The sequence below is a fragment of the Microcaecilia unicolor genome, chromosome 7 (genome assembly GCF_901765095.1).
Source record: "Microcaecilia unicolor chromosome 7, aMicUni1.1, whole genome shotgun sequence".
In the NCBI taxonomy this organism is placed as follows: domain Eukaryota; kingdom Metazoa; phylum Chordata; class Amphibia; order Gymnophiona; family Siphonopidae; genus Microcaecilia; species Microcaecilia unicolor.
In genome coordinates, this window is record NC_044037.1 from 286,542,395 (window position 1) to 286,567,058 (window position 24,664).

The window sequence follows — 24,664 nt, forward strand, 5'->3', positions numbered from 1 at the left end:
GAGTTTGTTTTGCTGCTGCATCAGGCCTTCCTCATGCACAACGCTGCCCCTGCTCCCTCGTCTGGTAAAGAGGTTGAGGTTCCCAGAGGTAAACGCCCTCGGGTTGATTCCCAGGCCTTGGAGGAATTTGTCTCCTCCGATGTAGATGAGGGCAGCGTGTCTGAGGTCTCCCAACGGTCCTTTGCGGATTCCTTGGTGGAGACGGATCCCCGCTCGGATGGAGCGGATGACCCCTCTGCAGCGCGGCTTTTTAGCCCAGAGGATTTGCCCAACCTGTTGTTACAGGCCATGGACACTTTGAAGATTTCCTCTCCGGAGGACGTCTCTCCCTCAGCCCCTGTTGGCTCTGCCATTATGCTGGGGACGAAGCGCCCGCCTAGAACCTTCCACGTGCATGATGCCATGCACACCTTAATTTCGGCTCAATGGGATGTCCCAGAAGCGAGCCTTATAGTGGCTAGGGCTATGTCCCGCCTCTATCCTTTGGCTGTGAGTGAACGTGAGGCCTATCTGTGGCCTACCGTGGATTCTTTAATCACTGTGGTGACTAAGAAAACGGCGTTGCCGGTGGAAGGTGGCACGGCCCTAAAGGACGCCCAAGACAGAAGATTGGAGGCGGCCTTAAGGTCGTCCTTTGAGGCGGCTGCTTTAAGTTTGCAGGCCTCAGTTTGCGGCTCCTATGTGGCCAGGGCGTGCCTGACTATGGTGCAGCGGGCTTCCCCCTCGGATCATTCCTTGAGGGCTGATTGGCCGGCCCTGGAATCGGGCTTAGCCTATTTGGCAGACTTGCTGTATGATGTCTTGAGGGCCTCAGCGAAAGGCATGGCTCAGACAATCTCTGCGCGGCGGTGGCTTTGGCTGAAACATTGGTCTGCTGACCACGCCTCTAAATCCCGCCTGGCTAGGTTGCCTTTTAAAGGCAAGCTGCTCTTTGGGGTCGAGCTGGACAAAATCGTGACCGATCTCGGCACGTCTAAGGGCAAGAAATTACCAGAGGTCAGGGCTCGGGCTAGTACTCGTCCCGGTACCTCCAGAGGACGGTTGCAGGAAGCCCGTCGGTACCGCCCGGGCAAGTCGGGTTCCTCTGCCCCCTCTTCCTTCAAGAGGAATTTCTCCCCCAAGCAGCATTCCTTTCGCAGAGACCGCCGTCCCGGAGGTGCTCCCTCCGGTCCTCCCCCAGGGTCTCGTACCCAATGACGGGGTCTTGGTCCACGCCCCAGTGCAGATTGGAGGACGGCTGTCCTCGTTTCTGGGCGAGTGGACCACAATAACTTCAGACGCGTGGGTGCTGGAAGTCATCAGAGACGGCTACAAACTAGAGTTCTGCCGACCCTTAAAAGACGGGTTTGTACTCTCTCCCTGCAAGTCTCCGGTCAAAGCTGTGGCAGTGCAGCAGACCTTGGACAATCTGATCCGCCTGGGCGCGGTCGTTCCGGTGCCAGAAAGTCAGCTTGGCAAGGGACGTTACTCCATTTACTTTGTGGTACCAAAGAAAGGAGGTTCTGTCCGGCCTATCCTCGACCTCAAAGGGGTCAATCGGGCCTTGAAAGTGCGGCACTTTCGCATGGAGACTCTCCGCTCTGTTATAGCGGCAGTGAAGGCAGGAGAGTTCCTGGCATCCTTGGACATCAAGGAAGCGTACCTGCATATTCCCATCTGGCCTCCTCATCAACGCTTTCTGCGTTTTGCAGTCCTGGGACGACACTTCCAGTTCAGAGCCCTCCCTTTCGGGTTGGCTACTGCTCCGCGGACCTTTTCCAAAGTAATGGTGGTCATCGCGGCCTTCCTACGAAAGGAAGGGGTACAAGTCCATCCTTATCTGGACGACTGGTTGATCCGAGCCCCCTCTTATGCAGAGTGCGGCAAAGCTGTGGACCGGGTAGTTGCTCTTTTGAGCTCCCTGGGATGGATCATCAACTGGGAGAAAAGCCAGCTGCGCCCGACTCAGTCCCTGGAGTACCTGGGAGTTCGATTCGACACCCAAGTGGGCAGAGTGTTCCTGCCAGACAATCGGATTGTCAAACTTCAGGCTCAGGTGGACCAGTTCCTAGTAGCCTCTCCCCTTCGGGCTTGGGACTATGTGCAGCTGTTGGGCTCTATGACGGCCACGATGGAAGTTGTGCCCTGGGCCAGGGCTCATATGAGACCGCTTCAACACTCTTTGCTGCAGCGCTGGACTCCGATGTCGGAGGATTATGCTGTGCGCCTTCCCTTGGACCCAGCAGTGCGCAAGGCGCTGAGCTGGTGGATGCAGACAGACAAGTTGTCTGCGGGAATGCCTCTGGTGACCCCAGAGTGGATTGTCGTCACGACGGACACCTCGTTGTCGGGCTGGGGAGCCCACTGCTTGGGAAGGACAGCGCAGGGGCTCTGGTCTCCTGCAGAGGCAAAGTGGTCTATCAACCTCCTGGAACTCAGAGCCATTCGGTTGGCGCTTTTGGAGTTCATCCCAGTACTGATGTTGAAGCCTGTACGGGTCCTGTCGGACAATGCCACGGCTGTGGCCTATGTCAACCGCCAGGGAGGTACCAAGAGCGCCCCTCTAGCCAAGGAGGCTATGAATCTTTGCCAGTGGGCGGAAGTGAACCTGGAGCAGCTTTCAGCGGCCCACATTGCCGGAGTCATGAATGTCAAGGCGGACTTTCTCAGTCGCCATACCTTGGAGCCCGGAGAGTGGCAGCTATCTGCTCAGGCGTTCTTGGACATCACGAAGCGCTGGGGCCAGCCGAGCCTAGATCTGATGGCGTCATCGGCCAATTGCCAAGTGCCGCGCTTTTTCAGCAGAGGACGGGACCCTCGATCCCTGGGAGTAGATGCTCTTCTCCAACAGTGGCCGACACAAGAGCTTCTCTATGTGTTCCCGCCCTGGCCCATGTTGGGCAGGGTGCTAGACCGGGTGGCAAAGCATCCCGGCAGGGTAATCCTGGTGGGTCCGGATTGGCCCAGGCGTCCCTGGTATGCGGACTTGATCAGGCTCTCAGTCGACGATCCTCTGCGGCTGTCAGTGGAGCAGGGCCTGTTACATCAGGGTCCCGTGGTGATGGAGGATCCCTCCCCCTTTGGTCTTACGGCCTGGCTATTGAGCGGCAGCGTCTGAGGAAGAAGGGCTTCTCAGACAAGGTCATCGCCACTATGCTGAGAGCGAGGAAGCGCTCTACTTCTACTGCTTACGCCAGGGTTTGGCGTATCTTTGCAGCGTGGTGTGAAGCAGGCTCACTTTCTCCCTTCACTGCTCCAATTTCTTCAGTGTTGGCGTTCCTGCAAGAAGATCTGGAGAAAGGCCTGTCGCTCAGTTCCCTTAAAGTCCAGGTAGCGGCTCTGGCTTGCTTCAGGGGCCGCCTGAAGGGTGCTTCCCTGGCTTCGCAGCCAGATGTGGTGCGCTTTCTCAAGGGAGTTAGTCACCTGCGCCCTCCTCTGCACTCAGTGGTGCCTGCGTGGAATCTCAACCTGGTACTAAGAGCATTGCAGAAGCCGCCTTTTGAACCCTTGTCAAGGGCATCTCTGAAAGACCTGACGTTGAAAGCAGTCTTTTTGGTGGCTATCACTTCAGCCAGAAGAGTTTCCGAGCTCCAGGCGCTCTCATGTCGAGAGCCTTTTCTGCAGTTCACTGAGGCAGGAGTGACTATCCGCACAGTGCCTTCCTTCCTGCCCAAGATTGTTTCTCGCTTCCATGTGAATCAGCAGCTCTGTCTCCCTTCCTTTCGTAGGGAGGACTACCCAGAGGAGTACTCTGCTCTTAAATATCTGGATGTGAGACGAGTCATCATCAGATACTTGGAAGTGACCAATGATTTCCGGAAATCGGATCATCTGTTTGTCCTGTTTGCAGGTCCTCGTAAGGGTCTGCAGGCTGCTAAGCCTACAGTGGCAAGATGGGTCAAGGAAGCCATTGCAGCGGCTTATGTGGCCGCGGGGAAGGTGCCGCCTATCCAGCTGAAGGCTCACTCCACGAGAGCTCAGGCGGCCTCGATGGCAGAGGCCGGATCCGTCTCCTTGGAAGAGATATGCAAGGCGGCAACTTGGGCTTCGGCTCATACATTCTCCAAGCATTACCGTTTGACTGTGGTTGCACGGGCGGAGGCCCGGTTTGGAGCTTCAGTGTTGAGGTCAGGGATTTCAATGTCCCGCCCTGGGTGAGTACTGCTTCGGTACATCCCACCAGTCTATGGATTGATCAGCTTGATGATATGGAAGGTAAAATTATGTATAATCATACCTGATAATTTTCTTTCCATTAATCATAGCTGATCAATCCATAGCCCCTCCCAGATATCTGTACTGTTTTTATTCTGGTTGCATTTCAGGTTCAAGTTTAGTCTTCAGTTACTTCAGAAAGACTTCGTGTTCAAGTTTTTTTCACTTGGATTCTTCAAGAGTTAAGACGAGTTTGTGTTACAGTGAGCTGCTGCATTCCTCTCCCCTCCGTTTTACGGGGCTGGATTGAGACTTAAATTCTGCCGGCACTCCCTCCCGCTTCGTGCGGCTGTAGGGCAGCTTTGTACCCCTCCCGCTTCGGCGGTGTTAGGGTCAGTCAGCTCCTCCCGCGGTTGCGGTTGCAGGATAAGCCAGATCCCCCCGCATCGGCGGGTGTGGTGTCCCTCCCCCGCTCCGCGGGGATGAGCTGGACGGATTCCCCTCCCCCACTTGTGTGGGGATGAGCTGGGTTAATTCCCCTCCCCCGTTTCGGCGGTGGTGAGCTGGGCAGAGTGTCCCTTCGTGGGTGTAATTCTCTAAGTGCTGAGTCCTGCGGATGGAGCTTTGATATCGACATACTGAGGAGTTTCCGGCAGCACATGACCACATATAGGGAGGCAAAAGTTTGCTCTCTATCTCCACCTGCTGGTAGATGGACACAACCCACCAGTCTATGGATTGATCAGCTATGATTAATGGAAAGAAAATTATCAGGTATGATTATACATAATTTTACCTTGGCGTGCGTAGAGCCATGCACAGCGTAGTAAAAGTGCCCCTGAGATACTAGCGTGGGAGTTGGCTGCATTTGCTCAGAGTCTTTAAAGTTAGCTCTCTCTCTCTCGCTCTCTTTCTCTCTCTCCCCCCTTTTGGATGACATTTATACTCTGTCTACAAACAACCCCCATCACAGGTAAGCAACTTTGTTTTACTTTGAATTACGAAGGTGACATATGTGAGCACAAACACAGTTTAAAAATTTGTCTGCTTTGGATGAATTCTTTGGTGCTCAGCTATTCTTCATGTTAAAATAACTTGCCAAGAATCTGTTCCTGCAGTGCAAGAGCAGTCTGTTCCCAATAATAATTCATTCTTGGGCGTCTTTTGAATGAAGTATTTAAGTTAATTTTTTTCTTTATTGAACACTGTCTCCGTGTCCCAGACTGCCATTCTTGTAATTTGGACTTAATTGTGTAAAATCAATTATTGTACTAATCCTTGCTTCTTTCCTTTTGACTTTTTTTCTGGTCTGTTTTTTTGTCCCAGTTGTGGATTTCTGATTACAGCATTTTGAGATTGTTAGAACAGTTGCATGCACTGTGCTTGGACATAAATTGGCATCATTTAAAAATTATTTATTACTTTAGTCTTCTATTTATCTGCAAAAGATTAACAGTTGTGAACACCACTAATGCTTGCTTCCCACACTCTTCCACTAGTATAACTCAGCCCTGTTCATGTAGCCTGATTCTAGGGATGGTGGGATATTTATTTCTATCTCCAGGATGGTGGGCACACTAGCTTGGCCAAATCGGCATAATCGAAAGCTGATTTTGGGCGTCCTCAACTGCTTCCTGTCGCGGGGACGACCAAAGTTCATGGGGGCATGTCGGCACCGTAGCGAAGGCGGGACTGGGGCGTGATTAGGAGATGGGCGTCCTCGGCCGATAATGGAAAAAAGAAGGGCGTCCCTGACGAGCACTTGGCCGACTTTACTTGGTCCATTTTTTCTTGCCACCAAGCTGTGAAAAAGTGCCTGAACTGACCAGATGACCACCGGAGGGAATCGGGGATCACCTCCCCTTACTCCCCCGGTGGTCATCAACCCCCTCCCACCCTAAAAAAAAAAAAAACTTAAAAAAAATTTTTTGCCTGCCTCTATGCCAGCCTGAAATGTCATACCCAGCTCCTTGACAGCAGTATGCAGATCCCTGGAGCACCTCAGCCAGGGGGACCAAGCCCACCCCCTCCCCACCTGTTACACTTGTGGTGGTAAATGTGAGCCCTCCAAAACCCACCCGAAACCCACTGTACCCACATGTAGGTGCCCCCTTCACCCCTTAGGGCTATGGTAGTGGTGTACAGTTGTGGGGAGTGGGTTTTGGGGGGGGGGGCTCAGCACACAAGGTAAGGGAGCTATGCATCTGGGAGCAATTTGTGAAGTCCACTGCAGTGCCCCCTAGGATGCCCGGTTGGGGTCCTGGCATGTCAGGGGGACCAGTGCACTACAAATTCTGGCTCCTTCCACGACCAAAGGGCTTGGATTTGGTCGTTTTTGAGATGGGCGTCCTCGTTTTCCATTATGGCCGAAAACCGGGGAAGACCATCTCTAAGGTCAACATTTAGGTCGACCATCTCTAAGGTCGACCTAAATGTTGAGATTTGGGCATCCCCGACTGTATTATCGAAACAAAAGATGGACGCCCATCTTGTTTCGATAATAACAGGTTTCCCCGCCCCTTCGCCTGGATGTCCTTAGAGATGGTCGTCCCCATTCGATTATGCCCCTCTAGGTAAACCTTCAGTCAACACCCCCTCACCCTCTATTACTTTTCAAGTCCTTAGCCCATTAGCTCCCAAGATTTTGATAACCTTTACAATCTTGTGCTCACCCTACAACAATTCTATAAAAACACATAATTGGAAATCATGCTTTTAAATGTTAAATTTGCATGTTAGACTGTGCAGTAGTCTACACGCCAGGTTATTACTGGACTGTGCACTCATGACATTTGTTATGGAATGAACTGATGGTTCTTTGAGTTTGTGAGGCTGTCAAGACTTACTGTTTAGCTTTGACTTCAGCTACTTTCTTGCTGCCCCACTAGAAGCTATTTCCTTGACCACCCGGTCTTGCCTAATGGTTGGGCTGACCTGTCTATTTCCTTTCTTATATTACTTTTGATGCACTTGTAGAGATGATGGTTTGATTTTTTGTGTATTATTATTTTATGTTTTTGATTATGAATGTAATATTATGAGCTGCAGAGAATGGTGGATTTGTTCTGATTATACATTTTTGAAATAAATAGGAAGTGGATATCCCTAGATGCTAGTGGTAGCTATTCGGTACCATTTTGGCTCAGATTTGAATAGTTAGCCTAGTAACACAGAGCAAGATGGAAATCTGGGGTTTTTTTGTTATTATCTTCCGTAACTAAAACAGTATGGTTTATGGTTTATTTCACATCTGATATACTGTCATTCTAAAACAGTTTAAGGTGGTTTACAAACATAAAAACAAAGAAGTGTAGAACCACAATAAAAATAGGAAAGTGTACATACACACGTCACAAAACCTACAAAGGATCAATTAAAAACAGCCTTCAAATTTTACAGTGGATGGCTATGGATTAAGCTGTCCTTCCATAATTCTTCAGTGTAATCTTTTATTCATTTGAACTGCACCTTAGTGGATATAAATATTTTTTTCTCTCTTTTCTAGGTTGTTAGAGCAGCTGAGGAAGCAGCTTCCACTTTGGCCAGTTCCATACACCCTGAACAGTGCATCAAAGTATTGTGCCCAATCATTCAGACAGCAGACTACCCTATTAACCTAGCTGCTATTAAAATGCAGACAAAGGTTATTGAGAGGATTTCCAAAGAATCCTTACATCAGCTACTTCCTGATATCATCCCTGGATTATTACAGGTACAGTGGATATACAAATTATATCATCCCTTTATCATAAACAGAACTAGGAATGTATGCTTAATGTGAGAATATAGAAAAGTGAGTCAATTAAACTTAAAAATAAAATGACCTGTAACATTTAGGGGGTAATTTTGAAAATGTAGATGCTAGGATGTTGCATGCTAAGCGCAAATTCTGTATTGGAGGCTAGGGCTTTTCAGCTTGGAGAAGAGACGGCTGAGGGGAGACATGATAGAGGTATATAAAATAATGAGTGGAGTGGAACAGGTGGATGTGAAGCATCTGTTCACGCGTTCCAAAAATACTAGGACTAGGGGGGCAGGCGAGGAAACTACAGTGTAGTACATTTAAAACAAATCGGAGAAAATGTTTCTTCACCCAACGCGTAATTAAACTCTGGAATTCGTTGCCGGAGAACGTAGTGAAGGCGGTTAGCTTGGCAGAGTTTTAAAAGGGTTTGGACGGTTTCCTAAAGGACAAGTCCATAGACCGCTACTAAATGGACTTGGGAAAAATCCACAATTTCGGGAATAACATGTTTGTACGTTTGGGAAGCTTGCCAGGTGCCCTTGACCTGGATTGGCCGCTGTCAGGGACAGGATGCTGGGCTTGGGCCTTTGGTCTTTCCCCAGTATGGCATTACTTATGTTATTATGTGCTTAATTGCAGTTATAGAATACTAGAGTAAGTCAGCATTAATGCGCCATGTCAATGGCTGGTATAAATAACGACATCTAAATGTAGTTGCATAAGTGAAAGTATTCTAGAATCTTTGGGTGTAAGTGCTAGGCACGCCCCTGATCCCCATGCCCATCGCACATGTGTGCCCCCTTGAAGTTACATGCTATAGCATTTGCGCGCTAAGGGGTCCTTTTATTGAGCTGAGGTAAAAGGGGGCCTGCACTAGCGTTAGCACATGTTTTTGGCGCGTGCTGACACGCAGGTAAAAGGCTGTCTTTTATTCTCAAGAAGAAATGGCCAGGTGGCAAGTGAACCACTTGCTGTGCGGCCATTTTGAGGGGAGAAGCAATTACCGCCACCCATTGAGGTGTGGTGATAAGGGCTCCTGCGCTAACCAGGCAGCGATTACTGCCGGGTAAGCACTGGCGCTACAAAAATAGAAAATAATTTGAAGCGCCGGAATTGACATTCGCTGGGGGTGTGAACTACTGCCGGGCGCCAGCGGCAGTTCCAGATTGGCGTGTGGCAAGCCTGTTCCTGCGTGCCAACCCTTTAGTAAAAGGGCCCCGAGTTTCTAAAATAGCAACTAAATGAACTTAAGTGCATAACTGCAAATTTGTGCCAGTTAGCAGTGATTAACTCCAATTATCTCCAGTTTTTGGTTGTTAGGTAACAGTTACGTGCATAGGAATATTATGGGAATCTACATGGTTAGCGCATGCTAATTTTTATCATTCGCTAAAAACACTATTGCTTCTTTGTAAAAGACCCCCTAAGTTAATTGGCAAATTACGTGCTAACTGGTCGATTTCTATAGCCCAGGGGTTGGCAACCACAGTCGTCGAGGGCCACAACCCAGTCATGTTTTCATACAAATCAAACTTAGATTGCGAGCCCTCCTTGGACAGAGAAATATCCAGTGTACCTGAATGTAACTCACCTTGAGCTACTACTGAAAAAGTTGTGAGCAAAATCTAAATTAATAATAATATTCTTTGTGAAAATCATCTGGATGGTGGCACTCAAGTACCATGGTTGCCCACCCCTGCTGTGACCTACATGGGGGGGGGGGGGGGGGGAGGGAATAGGACTAGATATACCGCCTTTCTGTGGTTTTTGCAACTACATTGGAAGCGATTTACATAGTATATACAGGGTTAAGTGACTTGCCCAGAGTCACAGGGAGCTGCAGTGGGAATCAAACCCAGTTCCGCAGGATCAAAGTCCACTGCACTAACCACTAGGCTACTCCTCCACTAGCAACATTCCATGTAGAAGCCTGCCCTTGCAGATCAGCAATGTGGCCGCGCAGGCTTCTGTTTCTGTGAGTCTGACGTCCTGCACATACATGTGGCCACATTGATGCTGCTTTACGCTTCTATTCTGTAATGGAATTTTGGTACCCAGATGCTGTTATAGAATTGATGTTCAACGTATTAAATCTAGGTGCCTAAATTGTGGCACCCAGTTATAGAATTGCTCCTTTGGTGTTTGTTTCCTTTTTTTCCATATTAAATCATCAATCACCACCAGGGTCAGCCCAAGGGTATCCAATGTCCTAGGCAAACCTTCAGTCATGGGCCCTGCCCCTCCCTAGCCCCAGAGGTGGCTCGGGCCCCTACTCTTCTCCTTAGTTCAGCATCCCCCTTCCCCTTCTACCCTCTACTCCAGGTGGCCAGAATGTCCCCTTCCCCTCCCTAACCCTGTCCTTGGATCCAGCCTCCCCTTCCCCTTTCTACTTCACCCTCGGGTCCAGGATCTTCCCTTGCCTACCTGGGCCTCATGTCCAGCATCTCCCCCTTCCCTTTTCCTTGCCACCACCACCCAACCTCTTCCAAGCTACTACAAAGGCACACTTGGCACCAGGACAGGACCTTTCAAGAGAGGCCTGTGGTTCAGTGTTGCCACGTCCCACCCTCTCCTAATGCATTTGCTGTCTAGAAGGGCATTATTAACCCTTTAGTGTCCAATGTTCCCCTCAATCTGTTCCCATATGGCTTATTACGGGAACATTGGACACTAAAGGTGAACTAATCTCCAAAATGTTGGCTTTCTTCCAAATTTCTTTAAACCATTCAGAAGAGGAGATTGTGTTTGTGCATTTGTTATAGATTTTTTTTTTAATGATCCAGAAAAAGCTCTGTAACTAAAAATGGATAGCACCGTTGCACTGATGTAGCTCTGCATGAAATTATACAGGTCACAGTGCCAACATATTCTATCCTCAAACTGATGTCAAATAACAGGACAGGAGATTAGTACTACTATACACTTGCAGTGGCGTTCCTTGCCTGGATGGCACCCGGGGCGGAGCGCCGATGTGCCCCCCCCCCCGGGTGCACGCCGCTGGGGGGGGTTGCCGCGGCGCGCGCCTGCTCCGAGTTCGCTAAACTTCTTTGCTCGTTTGCTACAGCTCCCTCTACCCCGGAACAGGAAGTAACCTGTTCCGAGGCAGAGGGAGCTGCAGCGAACGAGCAAAGAAGTTTAGCAAACTCAGAGCAGGCGCGCGCCGCGGCACCCCCCAACGGCGTGCACCCGGGGTGGACTGCCCCCCCCTTGGTACGCCACTGTACACTTCTATAGCGCTACCAGTCGAATGCAGCGCTTTACAATTGAACATGAAGAAGAAAGACAAAATTGAATGGTGGATTACTCCGAAAACATAGCTATCAAAGTCCTTTTTAACTGAAAAATTAAACATTCTAAAAAATAAAAAAAAGCCCTTTTTTCTACCAACTGGTAACCAAGCGGATTAACATTTAAAGCCAGCTTAGTATGGTAGTCTGCAGTTCTAAACAGTGAACTACATAGTAACATAGTAAATGACGGCAGAAAAAGACCTGCACGGTCCATCCAGTCTGCCCAACAAGATAAACTCATATGTGCTACTTTTTGTGAATACCTTACCTTGATTTGTACCTGTCCTTTTCAAGGCACAGACCGTGTAAGTCTGCCCAGCACTATCCCCGCCCCCCAACCACCAGCCCCGCCTTCCGCCACCAGCTCTGGCACAGACTGTATAACTTTGTCCAGCACTATCCCCACCCCCAACCACCAGCCCCGCCTCCCGCCACCAGCTCTGCCACCCAATCTCGGCTAGAAGCTAAGGGAGATGATCTAAAGTCTCAAAGAAGAGTTCATAGATGGGGTATAATTGAGGACATGGACCACTTTAATTGGGCAAAACTTCACGAAGTTTGGTGGTTGGGTCACACAGCAGTCTTTTAGGCCAGTGTGTACTGACTTTTTGTGCACTAGGAATACTTTCCTTGTAGCAAGGGTTTTAATGTACAAACATGTCTGTGTTAATCAGGAAGTAGCTCTATGCTAGTCTAAGCACAATACGCATGCAAAATGAGCTGCATAAGAATTATTTCTCATGCTAAAAACTGCTGAAGTTTAGTGCAGAGTTTTTTTTTTTACTTCCTCAGTATTACTAAGCCCTTACTTCACCTATAGAGGTACAGTTTAATTTCTCAGTTACATTTGTGAACAGACACAAATTAACTTAACCTCTGAGCTACAAGAATGGGTAGTGGATGCTTAAGAATGACTTGTTCTTCTCTCACAGCTTGACAGGTTTTGTAAAGAGCCAGCTCTATCCCCTCTTCTCTTTGTAACTGGTAGTTTTATAAAGCATAGAAAATTTTGTTGAAGTAAGTTGACTTAAAAATAATTATTCTCCCAGCTGGTTTCATGATGAGCTCCAAACTGGCTTTATGATACCATTTATGTAACCGTATATAGCACAGACTAAATCATGATGCTCTGTTTCTTAATAGTAACCAGTTAGATTTATATAAGTCCTTTCATTCATAAATGCATACCTGGCATCCTTCAATTTTGAATATGAAGTTCCCTTTAATGTTGATTAGCCCATTAAGAAAATAATAGTGTTAATTCCATAAAATAAAATATGGACCAAATACAGCGAATGGAGATCTCAAGCAGGGATTGAGCTGGACGCTCCTCGATTGGTGATCCCACGATTATGAACACTTTCAAGAATATAAAAAGACAGTGGTAAATAACAAAGACGAATATAGAGACACTGGTATCAGAAACCACATCTGGTAATGAAGAAGGGGAGGGAAGGGGAGAGGAGAGGGTGGGAGGGTGTGGGGGTTGTGAGGGAGGGAAAGGAGGGGATGCATAGGGAATATGTAATGTTGTTTGCAGAGTTATAATATTGTAATACAGGTATAATGAATAAATAAAGTTTATAAATAAAATAATAGTGTTTTATCTTGTGTACCTGATGTACAGATGTACAACCTTCTTTTTCTCTCTCATTTTAGGGGTATGATAACACAGAAAGCAGTGTTCGTAAAGCTAGTGTGTTTTGCCTGGTAGCAATTTATTCAGTGATTGGAGAAGAACTGAAACCTCACCTCGCACAGCTTACAGGGAGCAAGGTATGGTTTATAGTAGAAATCACATTGAATATTGTATGTTTGTATGATTATACATTCTGCAGACACCCATTTTATTTATTATTTATTTATTTATTGGGATTTATTAACTGCCTTTTTGAAGAGATTCACCCAAGGCGGTGTACAGCAGGTATAGTTTTAACATAAAACTTACAATTTTGTTAACAGCATAACCGTAATAAAATGACCAAGAATAAACACAAATACAATAAATGATATAAACTTGAAAACAGAAAATTGAAACCTAATAATAGAAGTACCGTGAAACAGTATCAAAGATATACACACATTTAGCAGCACTGGAATTCAAATACCAGTGATATAGTACAATGTTAGCATAATACTAATGATACACCTAATAAGCATACATTAGAATATTCAACTAACATAGATATGATGCTAAAGATTTTCTACAATACGGCTTACCGTATTGAGCAGATATATGATGGGAACAAGATGTATGGTACAGAGTCAGTTGGGATAATTTGATGGCTTGCTAAAATCAAGGCAGGTTCTTTGTGTAATTAAGCAAGAGATAAGGAACTGATCTAAGTTACACTGTGTGTAGCAAAGTAGTCCAGGTGCAGAATGGATGTATAGTTAGTCACCCTATGTATTAAAGGCTTGGGAGAAGAGCCAGGCTTTCACCTGCTTCGTGAAGTAGAGGTAGTCTCGAGTTATATGTAGCTCCTCTGGGAGTAAATTCCAGAGCATGGGGGCCATTCCTGAGAAGGCTCAATGGTGGGTATCACATCGTACAATTTCTTTTGATGAGGGTACAGATAGTGATAATCCTTGAGAGGACCTTAGAGGTCTTAAAGGTGTGTCAATGGCTAACTTTTATTCTTTAAGTACACTGGCCCATTTTGTCTGAGGACCTTGAAAATCAGACATAGTTTTAAATTTAGCTCTATAAGGTACTGGTAGCCAGTGCAGCTTTTGCAGGAAGGGTGTGATGTGGTCAGACATGATGTATACCCTGCAGGGGCATAGCAATGGATAGCCGTAGGTGGGAACAGGTGAACCCAGTTTGTCTCAGGCAGCCAATCAGGTGCTACTTTTTTCCTTAGGCACTTGTCCCTTTCCACACCGTGCAGGTCTGTCATCTCTTTATCCCTTTCTCTCCCCCCCCCCCCCCTTTTCCATCCAGGTTCAGTATCTCTCCCTTGCCCTTCAAATTTGCATGTTTTTCATCATCAGGGAAAAGATGCCAGACCTGCACTCAGAGTGGGGATGGGGGGGGGGGGGGGGTGGAGGGAGAAAGAGATGCCAGACTTGCACGCAGAGGGGAGCTGGTGGAGAAAAAGATGCCAGACCTGTCCCCCCCCAAAGGGGGAACGAGGGAGGAAAGAGAAGCCAGACCTGTCTGCAGCAAAGGGGGAGGAGGAAGAAAGAGATATGCTTAATGCCCACTCAAGTAAATTCGCAGCCCACCCAAAATGTCAGATCTGGCTATGTCACTTATACCCCGTAAGCATGTTGATTCACTAAAGAACAAGATTTTAAATATTTTTAGTAGTCATAACAAACTTTGCTTGCATCCATGTGGGAGAAAAACCACCTACACTGTGTCTACAAAATCCTGAATGATGTAGAATGGGTAAAAGTGAATCGATTTTTTACTCTTCAAAAAGTACAAAGATTAGGGGGGGACACATAATAAAGTTACACAGAAATACTTTTAAAACAAATAGGAGGAAAGCTCTGCAACTCTTTGCCAGAGGATGTGGTTACAGCAGTTAGCATATCTGGGTTTAAAAAAAGGTTGAATACTACTCCCAAAAACCATATAAACTTTTTCAAATTAAAATAAAAAAAACTAAATAAAAAGCAAACCAAAAAATCATGTGAAAAATATGTAAACACAAAAACCTTTTGTATATATTTTTCTTATGCTATCCCATATTGCAACGGCTGACCATCCACTGATAGGGTATAACCCTTAATCACATCATTGCACTCCCTACCGCCTACCCGTGGTATTTCATTAAGGTATTTTTCATTAAATGCACATCAATATCTAGCTGGTATAAATAATATAATTCCAACACCACAGTGCGTGGGGTACTTATCAAACTCCCGAATGGGTGGTACAGCATGGAGCCGTGGTGTTGGAATTATATTATGAGGGGCATTTTTGATATGACGTCTAAATCCAACTTTGGACGTTTTGCTGAAAATGTCCAAAAATCAAATGATAAATACGGCTGTTTTTGAACTTGAAAATGTCTGCCTTTTTCTTTTGAAAATGGCCCATTTCCTAGACTTTTCTAGACTTTTTTTTTTTGGGGGGGGGGGGGGAGGGTGACCATTTTTGAAGAAAAAAAAAAAGTCCAAGGGAAAAACACACAGAAACAAGCGATTGAGATGTCGGGGGGGGGGGGGGGGGGCAGCATTCTTAGTAGACTGGCACCACAGACATCCCAGCAGAGCAGTGGTCCACCCTAGGGGTCACTAAAGGTCCCAGGTACACATCGCACCCCCTTATATTTTATGAGCCCTCCAAAACCCACCAAAACCGTACTCTACCCAGCTGTACACCACTACAATAGGAGACCAAAGCTGCTTTATTGCAGCCCATCTCTGCAAAGACAGTGCAGAAGTCCACCATGCTTTGGCCAACTGTATGGCTTTCATGTTTCATTTGGAGGAGCTTGAAGGAGGCAGATACCAGGCAGCCTGAATTAAAAAAAAAAAACAAACAAACAAATTTAAAAAAAAACTTGAGGGCATGAATAAAAGTGTCCTAATTCGCATTAGTTGGGTCTGAAACCCAGGCCAGTGCTTTCCCATCTATACTAAAATAATGTAGGACACTCTAGACTTGGGATCTGAGAAACCTATAATGTGAATGCAGTGGAACATTGATTCAGGAATCCACAACAGGTTTTAGGCTCACCAGAAAAATATAGGTTCCTTATGATGCAGGATTAGACCTGCTTCAGAAGAGGGAGTCAGCGGGCAAGGCTTTGCAGTCCATACCTATATTAATTGAATTTGTTCTTGCAGCTGAGACAAGTACTAGTTCTGTTCTCCTGAAAGCTTCCCTTAGACAGTTAAGACCTTAGCTTGGTAGGGTCCATACTGGCCAGCGTTTGATGCAACTGTTCTCATCAGTAGAGGAGACCCAGTGGTAGTGAGCAGGCTAGATCCACGAACAGGTTCCCCACAGAGCATGCACCTCCTCCCTCTTATCAAAAGGAAGATAGAGAAGGGTCTTCTGCCTGTAGTGACCACCTTCCCTTTGGATTGAGCCCTCTGGTGCTGGTGGCTGCCAGGTCTTTGCTACCCGAATCCATAACCTGAGGAGAGAACCAGAAGCAGAGGAACTCTGATGGAGACACAAGCACAGGACTCCACTGACAAGAAGCAAAGCAGGAATAAGGCCAAGGTCCAGCAGCAGAGACTGGAGCAGAATCCTGTTCTGAAATACATGAAAAATGGATGTCCATATGTGACATACAGACTTGGACGTCTACATATACCACGTTGGAACTCTCTTGATATATGAGTAGTATTGTGAAAAAATCTGCTATAAGGTGAGTGAAAGGAGAAGAAAGGAGAGTAAGAGATACTGAAACAATGAGTTGACCCATGTTGTGTGAGGGCTACAGAAGAGAATGCTTGACTGGGGGTGGAGAATATGCTTAGAAAGTTGTGGAAGTGCTGAACCATAGGTGAATTTGAAAATGATTATTAAAGCTGACATGGAGCCAGTGAAGGAAGAACACAAGAGACAAGAAATGAGAAAAGTGTAGTTGATGATAAAACTTTGGCAGCTAGGAGTGAGAAAAGGACACCAGGAAGGATCAGGGAAACCAGATGAGTTGCGTTCATCTGGGCGAGACAGAAAAGAGTATGGTGCCGAAGGTTACAGGTGTAAAGATGAGCAAGGAATGAATTTTATAAACATTGTAGAGTTTGAAAAGAAAAAAAAACAAGTGAGAGAGATCACAAGGACAGGAGAATTTTTAGTATTCTATCCCACATTATCAGTGACATCAGAAAAGATAGTGGTAGAAAAATCATACCACAGTTTAGAGAGAGAAAGTCTAGCCAGTTAGATATGGTGAATATAAAGGAGGTGCCTTGTTGATACTGAGGAAGATCTCAGTTCCATCAGGTTGTAAGGAATTGCAGGAAGGCATTGTGTTACTGGGGAATTAGGCATCTAAGTGACCGATAGAATTTAATATAAACAAGTGCAAATAATTTTAAATTGGGTAAACAATGCTGGGTTCTACATTAGGAGTTACCACCCAGGTAACTCCTCAGCTTCATGTTCAAGTGGAAAGGCAACTAAACGGTCATCAACTTGTTCTCCCTAGCCCTAAGCAAGCCACCCTTGAGTCTACTAGAGCTTCCCCAGCCCTCCTTATTCAAACCGAAACATCTTTGAAAAAATGTAAATCATCCCTCAAGACTTGGCTCTTTTGACAATCCTTCCCCTTTCCCTTGTTGAGTGCACTGTGATCAGGCTTCTTTTAACCTTAGTTTCCCTTCCCCCACCTCTAAATTGTTCTTATCCTGCTTTTCCTTTTGTCGAATGCAGGTTTACTCTATTTTTTCCTATCACTTATTGTAGTTCTGTTTCTATGTGCTTTATGTCTATTTGTTTTGGTTTTACTATACCGCTTTGAACTTCTGGTTAGCAAAAGCGGTATAGCAAGTCCAAATAAATAAACAGAAATGTTAGGGATTATTCTTTGAAATCAAAGCTGGGAGTAATAGACAATTCCTCTCTATTGATTCATGGTGTTAAACGGCTCAAAAAAGATACAGCAGAACTAGAAAAGGTGCAGAAAAGAACAAAAAAAAAACCCCAACAAGATTATTGGGAAGGAATATTTCCCTTATGAAGGGAGACTGCATAGGTTAGGGCTTTTCTGTTTGGGGAAATTATGAGTTAAGAGGGGTTTACGATGGAGGTTTATAAAATAATGTATGGCATAGAATAAATTTTAACAGTAAACTAGGGAACACTTCATGACACTAACTAGAAAGAAATTAAAAGAAATTTAAGAGGTTTTTTTTCAGTCAATGCGCAGTGAAACTATGCGGTTTATTGACAGAAAATGGAATGAAGACTGGTAGTTTAGCTGAGTTTAACAAACGTTTCAACAAGTTTCTGTAGGACAAGCCCACTTGTTGTTGTTCACCTGGTAGACATGGGTGTCTTCACTCTTATTTCTGAGAATGTACCATATTGCTCAGTCTTCCCTCTAGGTATCTGCTGGGTACGTCCAGGTTACCTGGACTGTCCACTGGCAGGGCTCAATGGACTATTGGTCTTTTGTTCAACAATAATAATGGGAGTGGAGGAGTGGCCTAGTGGTTAGAGTGGTGGACTTTGGTCCTGGGGAACTGGGTTCGATTCCCACTTCAGGCACAGGCAGCTCCTTGTGACTCTGCGCAAGTCACTTAACCCTCCATTGCCCCAGGTAAGCCGCATTGAGCCAAACAAAAATAAAATAGATACTATTGGAGATTCTACATGGAATGTTGCTACTATTGGAGATTCTACATGGAATGTTGCTATTCCACTAGCAGCATTCCATGTAGAAGGCTGCACAGGCTTCTGTTTCTGTGAGTCTGACGTCCTGCACGTACGTGCAGGACGTCAGACTCGCAGAAGCAGAAGCCTGCGCAGCCACATTGGTGATCTGCAAGGGCCAACTTCTACATGGAATGTTGCTACTATTGGAGATTCTACATGGAATGTTGCTATTGCAACATTCCATGTAGAAGCCTGCGTGGCCACATTGGTGATCTGCAAGGGCCTACTTCTACATGGAATGTTGCTACTATTGGAGATTTTACATGGAATGTTGCTATTGCAACATTCCATGTAGAAGCCTGCGTGGCCACATTGGTGATCTGCAAGGGCCGACTTCTACATGGAATGTTGCTAGTGGAATAGCAACATTCCATGTAGAATCTCAAATAGTAGCAACAGTGGAGGAGTGGCCTAGTGGTTAGGGTAGCAGACTTTGGTCCTGAGGAACTGAGTTCGATTCCCACTTCAGGCACAGGCAGCTCCTTGTGACTCTGGGCAAGTCACTTAACCCTCCATTGCCCCATGTAAGCCGCATTGAGCCTGCCATGAGTGGGAAAGCGCAGGGTACAAATGTAACAAAAATAAAATAGATACTATTGGAGATTCTACATGGAATGTTGCTACTATTGGAGATTCTACATGGAATGTTGCTATTCCACTAGCAGCATTCCATGTAGAAGGCTGCGCAGGCTTCTGTTTCTGTGAGTCTGACGTCCTGCACATACGTGCAGGACGTCAGACTCACAGAAGCAGAAGCCTGCGCAGCCACATTGGTGATCTGCAAGGGCCAACTTCTACATGGAATGTTGCTACTATTGGAGATTCTACATGGAATGTTGCTATTGCAACATTCCATGTAGAAGCCTGCGCGGCCACATTGGTGATCTGCAAGGGCCGACTTCTACATGGAATGTTGCTAGTGGAATAGCAACATTCCATGTAGAATCTCAAATAGTAGCAACAGTGGAGGAGTGGCCTAGTGGTTAGGGTGGTGGACTTTGGTCCTGAGGAACTGGGTTTGATTCCCACTACAGGCACAGGCAGCTCCTTGTGACTCTGGGCAAGCCACTTAACCTTCCATTGCCCCATGTAAGCCGCATTGAGCCTGCCATGAGTGGGAAAGCACGGGGTATTAAAAAAAAAACAGCCATAAGAGGAAATCAGAGGACCAGACATGAAGGTGTTTTATTGAATAGTAGGCACAGTTTTAAAAAATCTCTCTCTCTCTCTCTCTGTATAGATAGAGAGAGAGAACGTAGCAAAAAATTGATGTATTTGGAATGAAAGCAATACAAATATATTTCTGCAGATTTTTCATTGTTATTAACTCAACAGCAGCACAAACCTAGTTAATTCCATTTTCTCTTTCAGATGAAGTTACTAAACCTGTACATTAAGAGGGCCCAGACAACCAATAGCAACAGCAGTTCGTCATCAGATGTTTCAACTCACAGCTAGTGGAAGCATGTGGACAGACGTTCTAGGTGTTGAAGCTCTCTCAGCGGTGCACCTCCGAGACCTTTCTGCCGCCCCTTCCCTTCGCTGGCACACTCCACCGAGAAGAGACCACGCCAAGACTTTGTCGCAATCAGTATTCTAGTCCCACGGGAGCTTTCATGTGAAATCCTCTTTGGCATTGAATGTAAAGGAAGCAAGGCCTGTGTTGCAGTCTTGAAAAGAGAAAGACAAAAAGCCATAATTAAACTTGTTTGTATGACCTGCTGAAATCTTGATTAGTGTTTGAAAGACAACTCCTATTATGCTGTAGTGACTTTGAAAAAAAAGAAGTCAAATGATTTTACTTCAGCTTGTATATTTTTTTTTTCTTAGTTGAATTGATACGCAGTTTTGATTTGAAACTGTTTGTAACCTAATATTTATTTATATATTTTTTTGGGTCTGTTTTGGGTATAGCAGGTAATGGCTGGATTCTCCCAATTTCACAGTTTGACATAGGTGTGTATATGTTCAGGTTATATTCTACCCCTTAAACCTACTTAAAATGTGAAATGTTTGTTATGCTATCATAAATGTACATACTGAGAGCGCAGTCATCCCTTAACTCTTTTGATAAGAGATATGATTGGTGACAGCAGATCTGGTATCTCCAGCCTGGATTGATGGCTGACATTTTGCCCAGAAATTTAGACAGAGAAAAGAAATTCAGATTTTGGAATGAGAACTGTATTGGGGGAGGGGAGAAAATTAACATAATACTCAGCGTATCTTGTTCAGAATGGCCAACACTATCAGCGTATGTATATCATCTTCATCCTTTATAGGGATAGAAATACTATCACTAGAAAATTTCTGCCATAATGATTTTAACTGAAAAGCTTCAGAATCTTATGGGTAAAAGGAGTTTGTTTTAATAAAATGGAACAGTGAGTGGATCAGAGTTAGTTCTTGACTGTGTTCACTGTTGTATAATGGCAGGGCAAGACTCTGAGCATCTCTTCCAGTGCCGGCAACTGGTTGTCCCACCAGCAAGCAAGTATGTTTTGTGAGAACGCACCTTGACAGTAGAGAGCATCCACACTTTAACTGAAATGCATCCTTTTTTTCAAGTGGCCACTGGTACTTACCAGTCCATGTGCAGCGTTCTCTTGTTGAAATTGATCCTGAAGAGAGAGCTGGATTATTTGTGGGTTGTCATACCTTTCATTGGATCAGCATAAGTTTGATCCTGAGATGTCATACCGAAACTTCTTGAGACCATGTTGGTCTTGTTGCATCTGAGGAAAGGAGTTGTGTGGTATACGGAGCTCATTTAGTACAGCATCTTCATGTATTTTATACTTTGGTCTGGTACGACAAGGCTTCAAAGACGCAAGTTAATCAAGGAAGGGGAGGGGTGGGGGACTGAAGGCATGAATACAGCAACTGCTCAGCAGCACTCGGTCTTGAATTATGTGGGGTGCTTGCAAACAAATGCATCAAGGCAGGGTTGGATTTCCATTTCATCTTCAATGCACCCCCCACTCCCTTTACCGGTCAGAGAGGATTGTGCCAGGATGGGGACGCCCATGGTATCCTGCGCAACAGAGATGTTTGTGGGTGCGTGCCTAGTGAGAAATAAGGCCTGCAAGAAGGAACTCGTGGGCCACGATGTTTTTCCATTGGATTGGACCGTTCTTGAGTGAAATGTCTCTTAGGTCTTTTTAATTCCTGCTTATCCCTTGTCTGCAGGAAGCATTTGAATAAGACAGTTTAAATGTTTGAATTCTCTCGTTGGATGACTTGTGAGACGCAGGACACAACAAGGGCAAACATATAGGCTCAGTTTTTACTTTTTTTATGGTTTTAGTCTTTTACTTTGACTTAATTAAATTTTATTTTCTGTTAATGGATTTTTTTTGTGTGTCTGTGGAAATAAGAGGCAGGACAAATCCTTTTATAGTGGGATTTTTAAAAGTATTTAACTCTTTTCTCGAGATTCAGTATTTGAAGTGTCCCAGTTTTTATTGGTATGTGACTTTAAAAGATTAACATGCTACTTTTAACAAATAATTCGTTTCCCTTACATTGTAGTACATTCTTTGGAGAACACGGTTTACCCCCACCCCATCCTCACGAGTTTTCTTTCTGATTGTTACCAGTAGACTAAATCTTGCCGATGGATTGAATTGGTCATAAAATATTTTTTTCTCTTTTACCTCACAGTTCTGCACTGAGAATAAATTCACTGTAATGTGTAAGAATTGAGCTACTCAGTATGCTGACACTACAGTATTAATGTGTAACCTGTATATAAACACGTGAAAATCCTGTACAGTGCTGCTGCCTTTGTCTCGCACGGACTTTTGCTGAATGGTATTGGCATACTCTAGACTGCAAAACATAGGACCAGGCCTTACTTTCTTTATGAAAAAAAACAGTTTTGTCTGTACTATAAAAACGTGCTACACCACATGAAAATGAAAAAAATATTGTTGGCTTATTTATGTATTTATCTAGACACTAAGGGCCAGATTCTATATATGGCATCAAACAAAACTGCGCTTAGCACTATTCTGTAAGCCTCGCCTAAAGTTAGGCACAGTTTATCGAATGCTCATAGCAGCTGTCCCACAACTAAGGTTCAACCATTTACCCCAAATAAACCTGGTATAAATGCCCATGTCTTATTTAGGGCATATTCCGGAACAGTGCGTGCAATTTTCAGGAAGGCTCATGCCCTGCCCATGCCCCTCCCATGGCCACTCTCCTTTTGTGAGCCGCACATTAGTATTTACAAGCACCATTTTACAGACTACGCTTTGAAAGTTGTGCACGTAAATTCTAATTAGCCTGTTAATTAAGTTGCATGCACAAATCGGGTACGCATACAGATTTGCATGTGCAACTTTAGTCACCATTTATCGAATCTGGCCCTATGGGTGTTATTCTATAACAGGGCGCTGTAACTCAAGCACCAGGAGGGCATGCAGTAGGAGCCCATTCTGTAAAGTAGTTTAGATGCCCACATTCCCATTGTCCTTTCTAGAATACTAACTCGCTTGTCTATTTATGTGCCTAGCATTTAGGCTGCTGGAAGTGAAAGCACATTAGTGCAACAGCACCCTATATGATCTACAGTATTCCCTAAAGTTATGGACGTAAGTAGGAGCCCCGCTTATGACCTGCCCATGCGCAGTCCTTGCAAATGGAAGTTAAGGGGGGGGTGTTTGCAAAGTAGTACTTCACACATGTAGATGTGAACTTTACGTGTGTAAGTACTAGTATTCTAAACATTTATGCGCATAGCGTGTGTGCTTAAGTGTTGGCACCTGACTTATAGAATTAATACCAATTGTGTTTTAGGAAGCTTATTTCCTCTTCGTAGAACTGAAGTGTTTTGAACCTTCACATCTACATTTTTGTGCTCCAAAGGCTTAACTCCAAATGTTGGTTGTTTAATCTGAACCTTTCCTTTGTATAAAAGTTGTACAATCACTTTTAGCCAGCATCAAGGTCTCCCTGGCTCTCCATATTACTATCTCGTGCGCCTCGGCAGAGAGGGTGGTCTGCATACTTCAGTGCACTTTCATCGATTATTTGCAGAAATTGAACTACAGATATTTCAGCAGTAAAGCTTGAACACTGAGCTACCTTGTCCTATTGCACTTGCTACAGGGCTTTTATGATCTGTGTCTTAGAAGGACAAAATGATTTGCCCATCATGCGTTAAGAATCTGAATTTCAGTCACCCAGACTGCCCTCCTCTGGCTGGCTGCTGCTGGGTTCCATAAATCTTCAGTGCTCTAATGTCCATTTTTTTTTTTGGAGGCTGCATTACTGAAGTCAAGGACACAGCTTGAATAAACCAATACTTACCACACACCCAAATACACACAGTTCTCAGTTCTGTAGTTTCCACGTAGTGCAGAATTATTGCAGCATGTGGCTTTCTTAAGGTACACTATGTGTGCTTGCCTGGATTATGAATTACTACGATACAAAAACTTTTTTTCTATTGTGTATTCACAGCTTATTACTAAAAGCATAAATATAATGCACATCTTAAAACATCCATCTTATTTTTCTCATTATTTATCAAGCAAAATACTCCATTGTATGGAACCCCAAACAGCAATTTTGTAGACTATTACAGAATTTTATTAACAATGTTTTAAATGCAAAGTACTCCTAATGTGACTGCCATTTAACATGGCATTACTGGCCAGAGGGTTCATTGTGCATGTACTATGTTTTAATTCTTTGGTTTTTAATTTTTCTTTTGTTTGTTTTGGTTTTGTCATGTTACCTCCATATTTGTATTTATATCTTATTTGCTTCACTTTTGAGTGTATCATGGCAATTGTACAGATTCTTTTGGGAGTGGGCGGGGTTAGAATTTAATGTGATAGAATTTGCTTTTAAAAAAATCCTGATATAAAATTTTGAGCTTGCCCTAGAATAAATGAAACTTCTGTTTAAGTTCTTGTTGAGTTTTTTTTTAATTATTATTATTTTTAGGTAACTTACCAAAGCCTACCTCTTTTTTCAGTGCGTTGATGATAAGGCTGTAGTACTGTCTCTTTCCCCAAAACACTATTCCTTGGCCTCTTTTCAGTTATGCTTCTATTTTGGCTGTTAATTTACCTTGCTTGCATATGTTTGTTTTTTTTGTTTAATTATTCTCACCTTTCAGTTCTAATAGTG

The 24,664-nt window shown here is 44.8% G+C and overlaps 1 protein-coding gene across 5 annotated transcripts in view; it reads left to right on the top strand.

Annotated features, from left to right (window-relative positions):
- CLASP1 (cytoplasmic linker associated protein 1) overlaps positions 1 to 24,439 on the top strand; it is a 484,411-nt gene extending 459,972 nt beyond the window's left edge. For all 5 annotated transcript variants that reach the window (XM_030210422.1, XM_030210418.1, XM_030210420.1 and 2 more), the window contains 3 exons: positions 7,640 to 7,846; positions 12,829 to 12,945; positions 19,892 to 24,439. In XM_030210422.1, coding sequence (XP_030066282.1) covers positions 7,640 to 7,846; positions 12,829 to 12,945; positions 19,892 to 19,978 — 411 coding nt within the window. In that variant the 3' untranslated portion in view covers positions 19,979 to 24,439. The remainder of the gene's footprint in view (positions 1 to 7,639; positions 7,847 to 12,828; positions 12,946 to 19,891) is intronic.
- Positions 24,440 to 24,664: the final 225 nt, after the last annotated feature.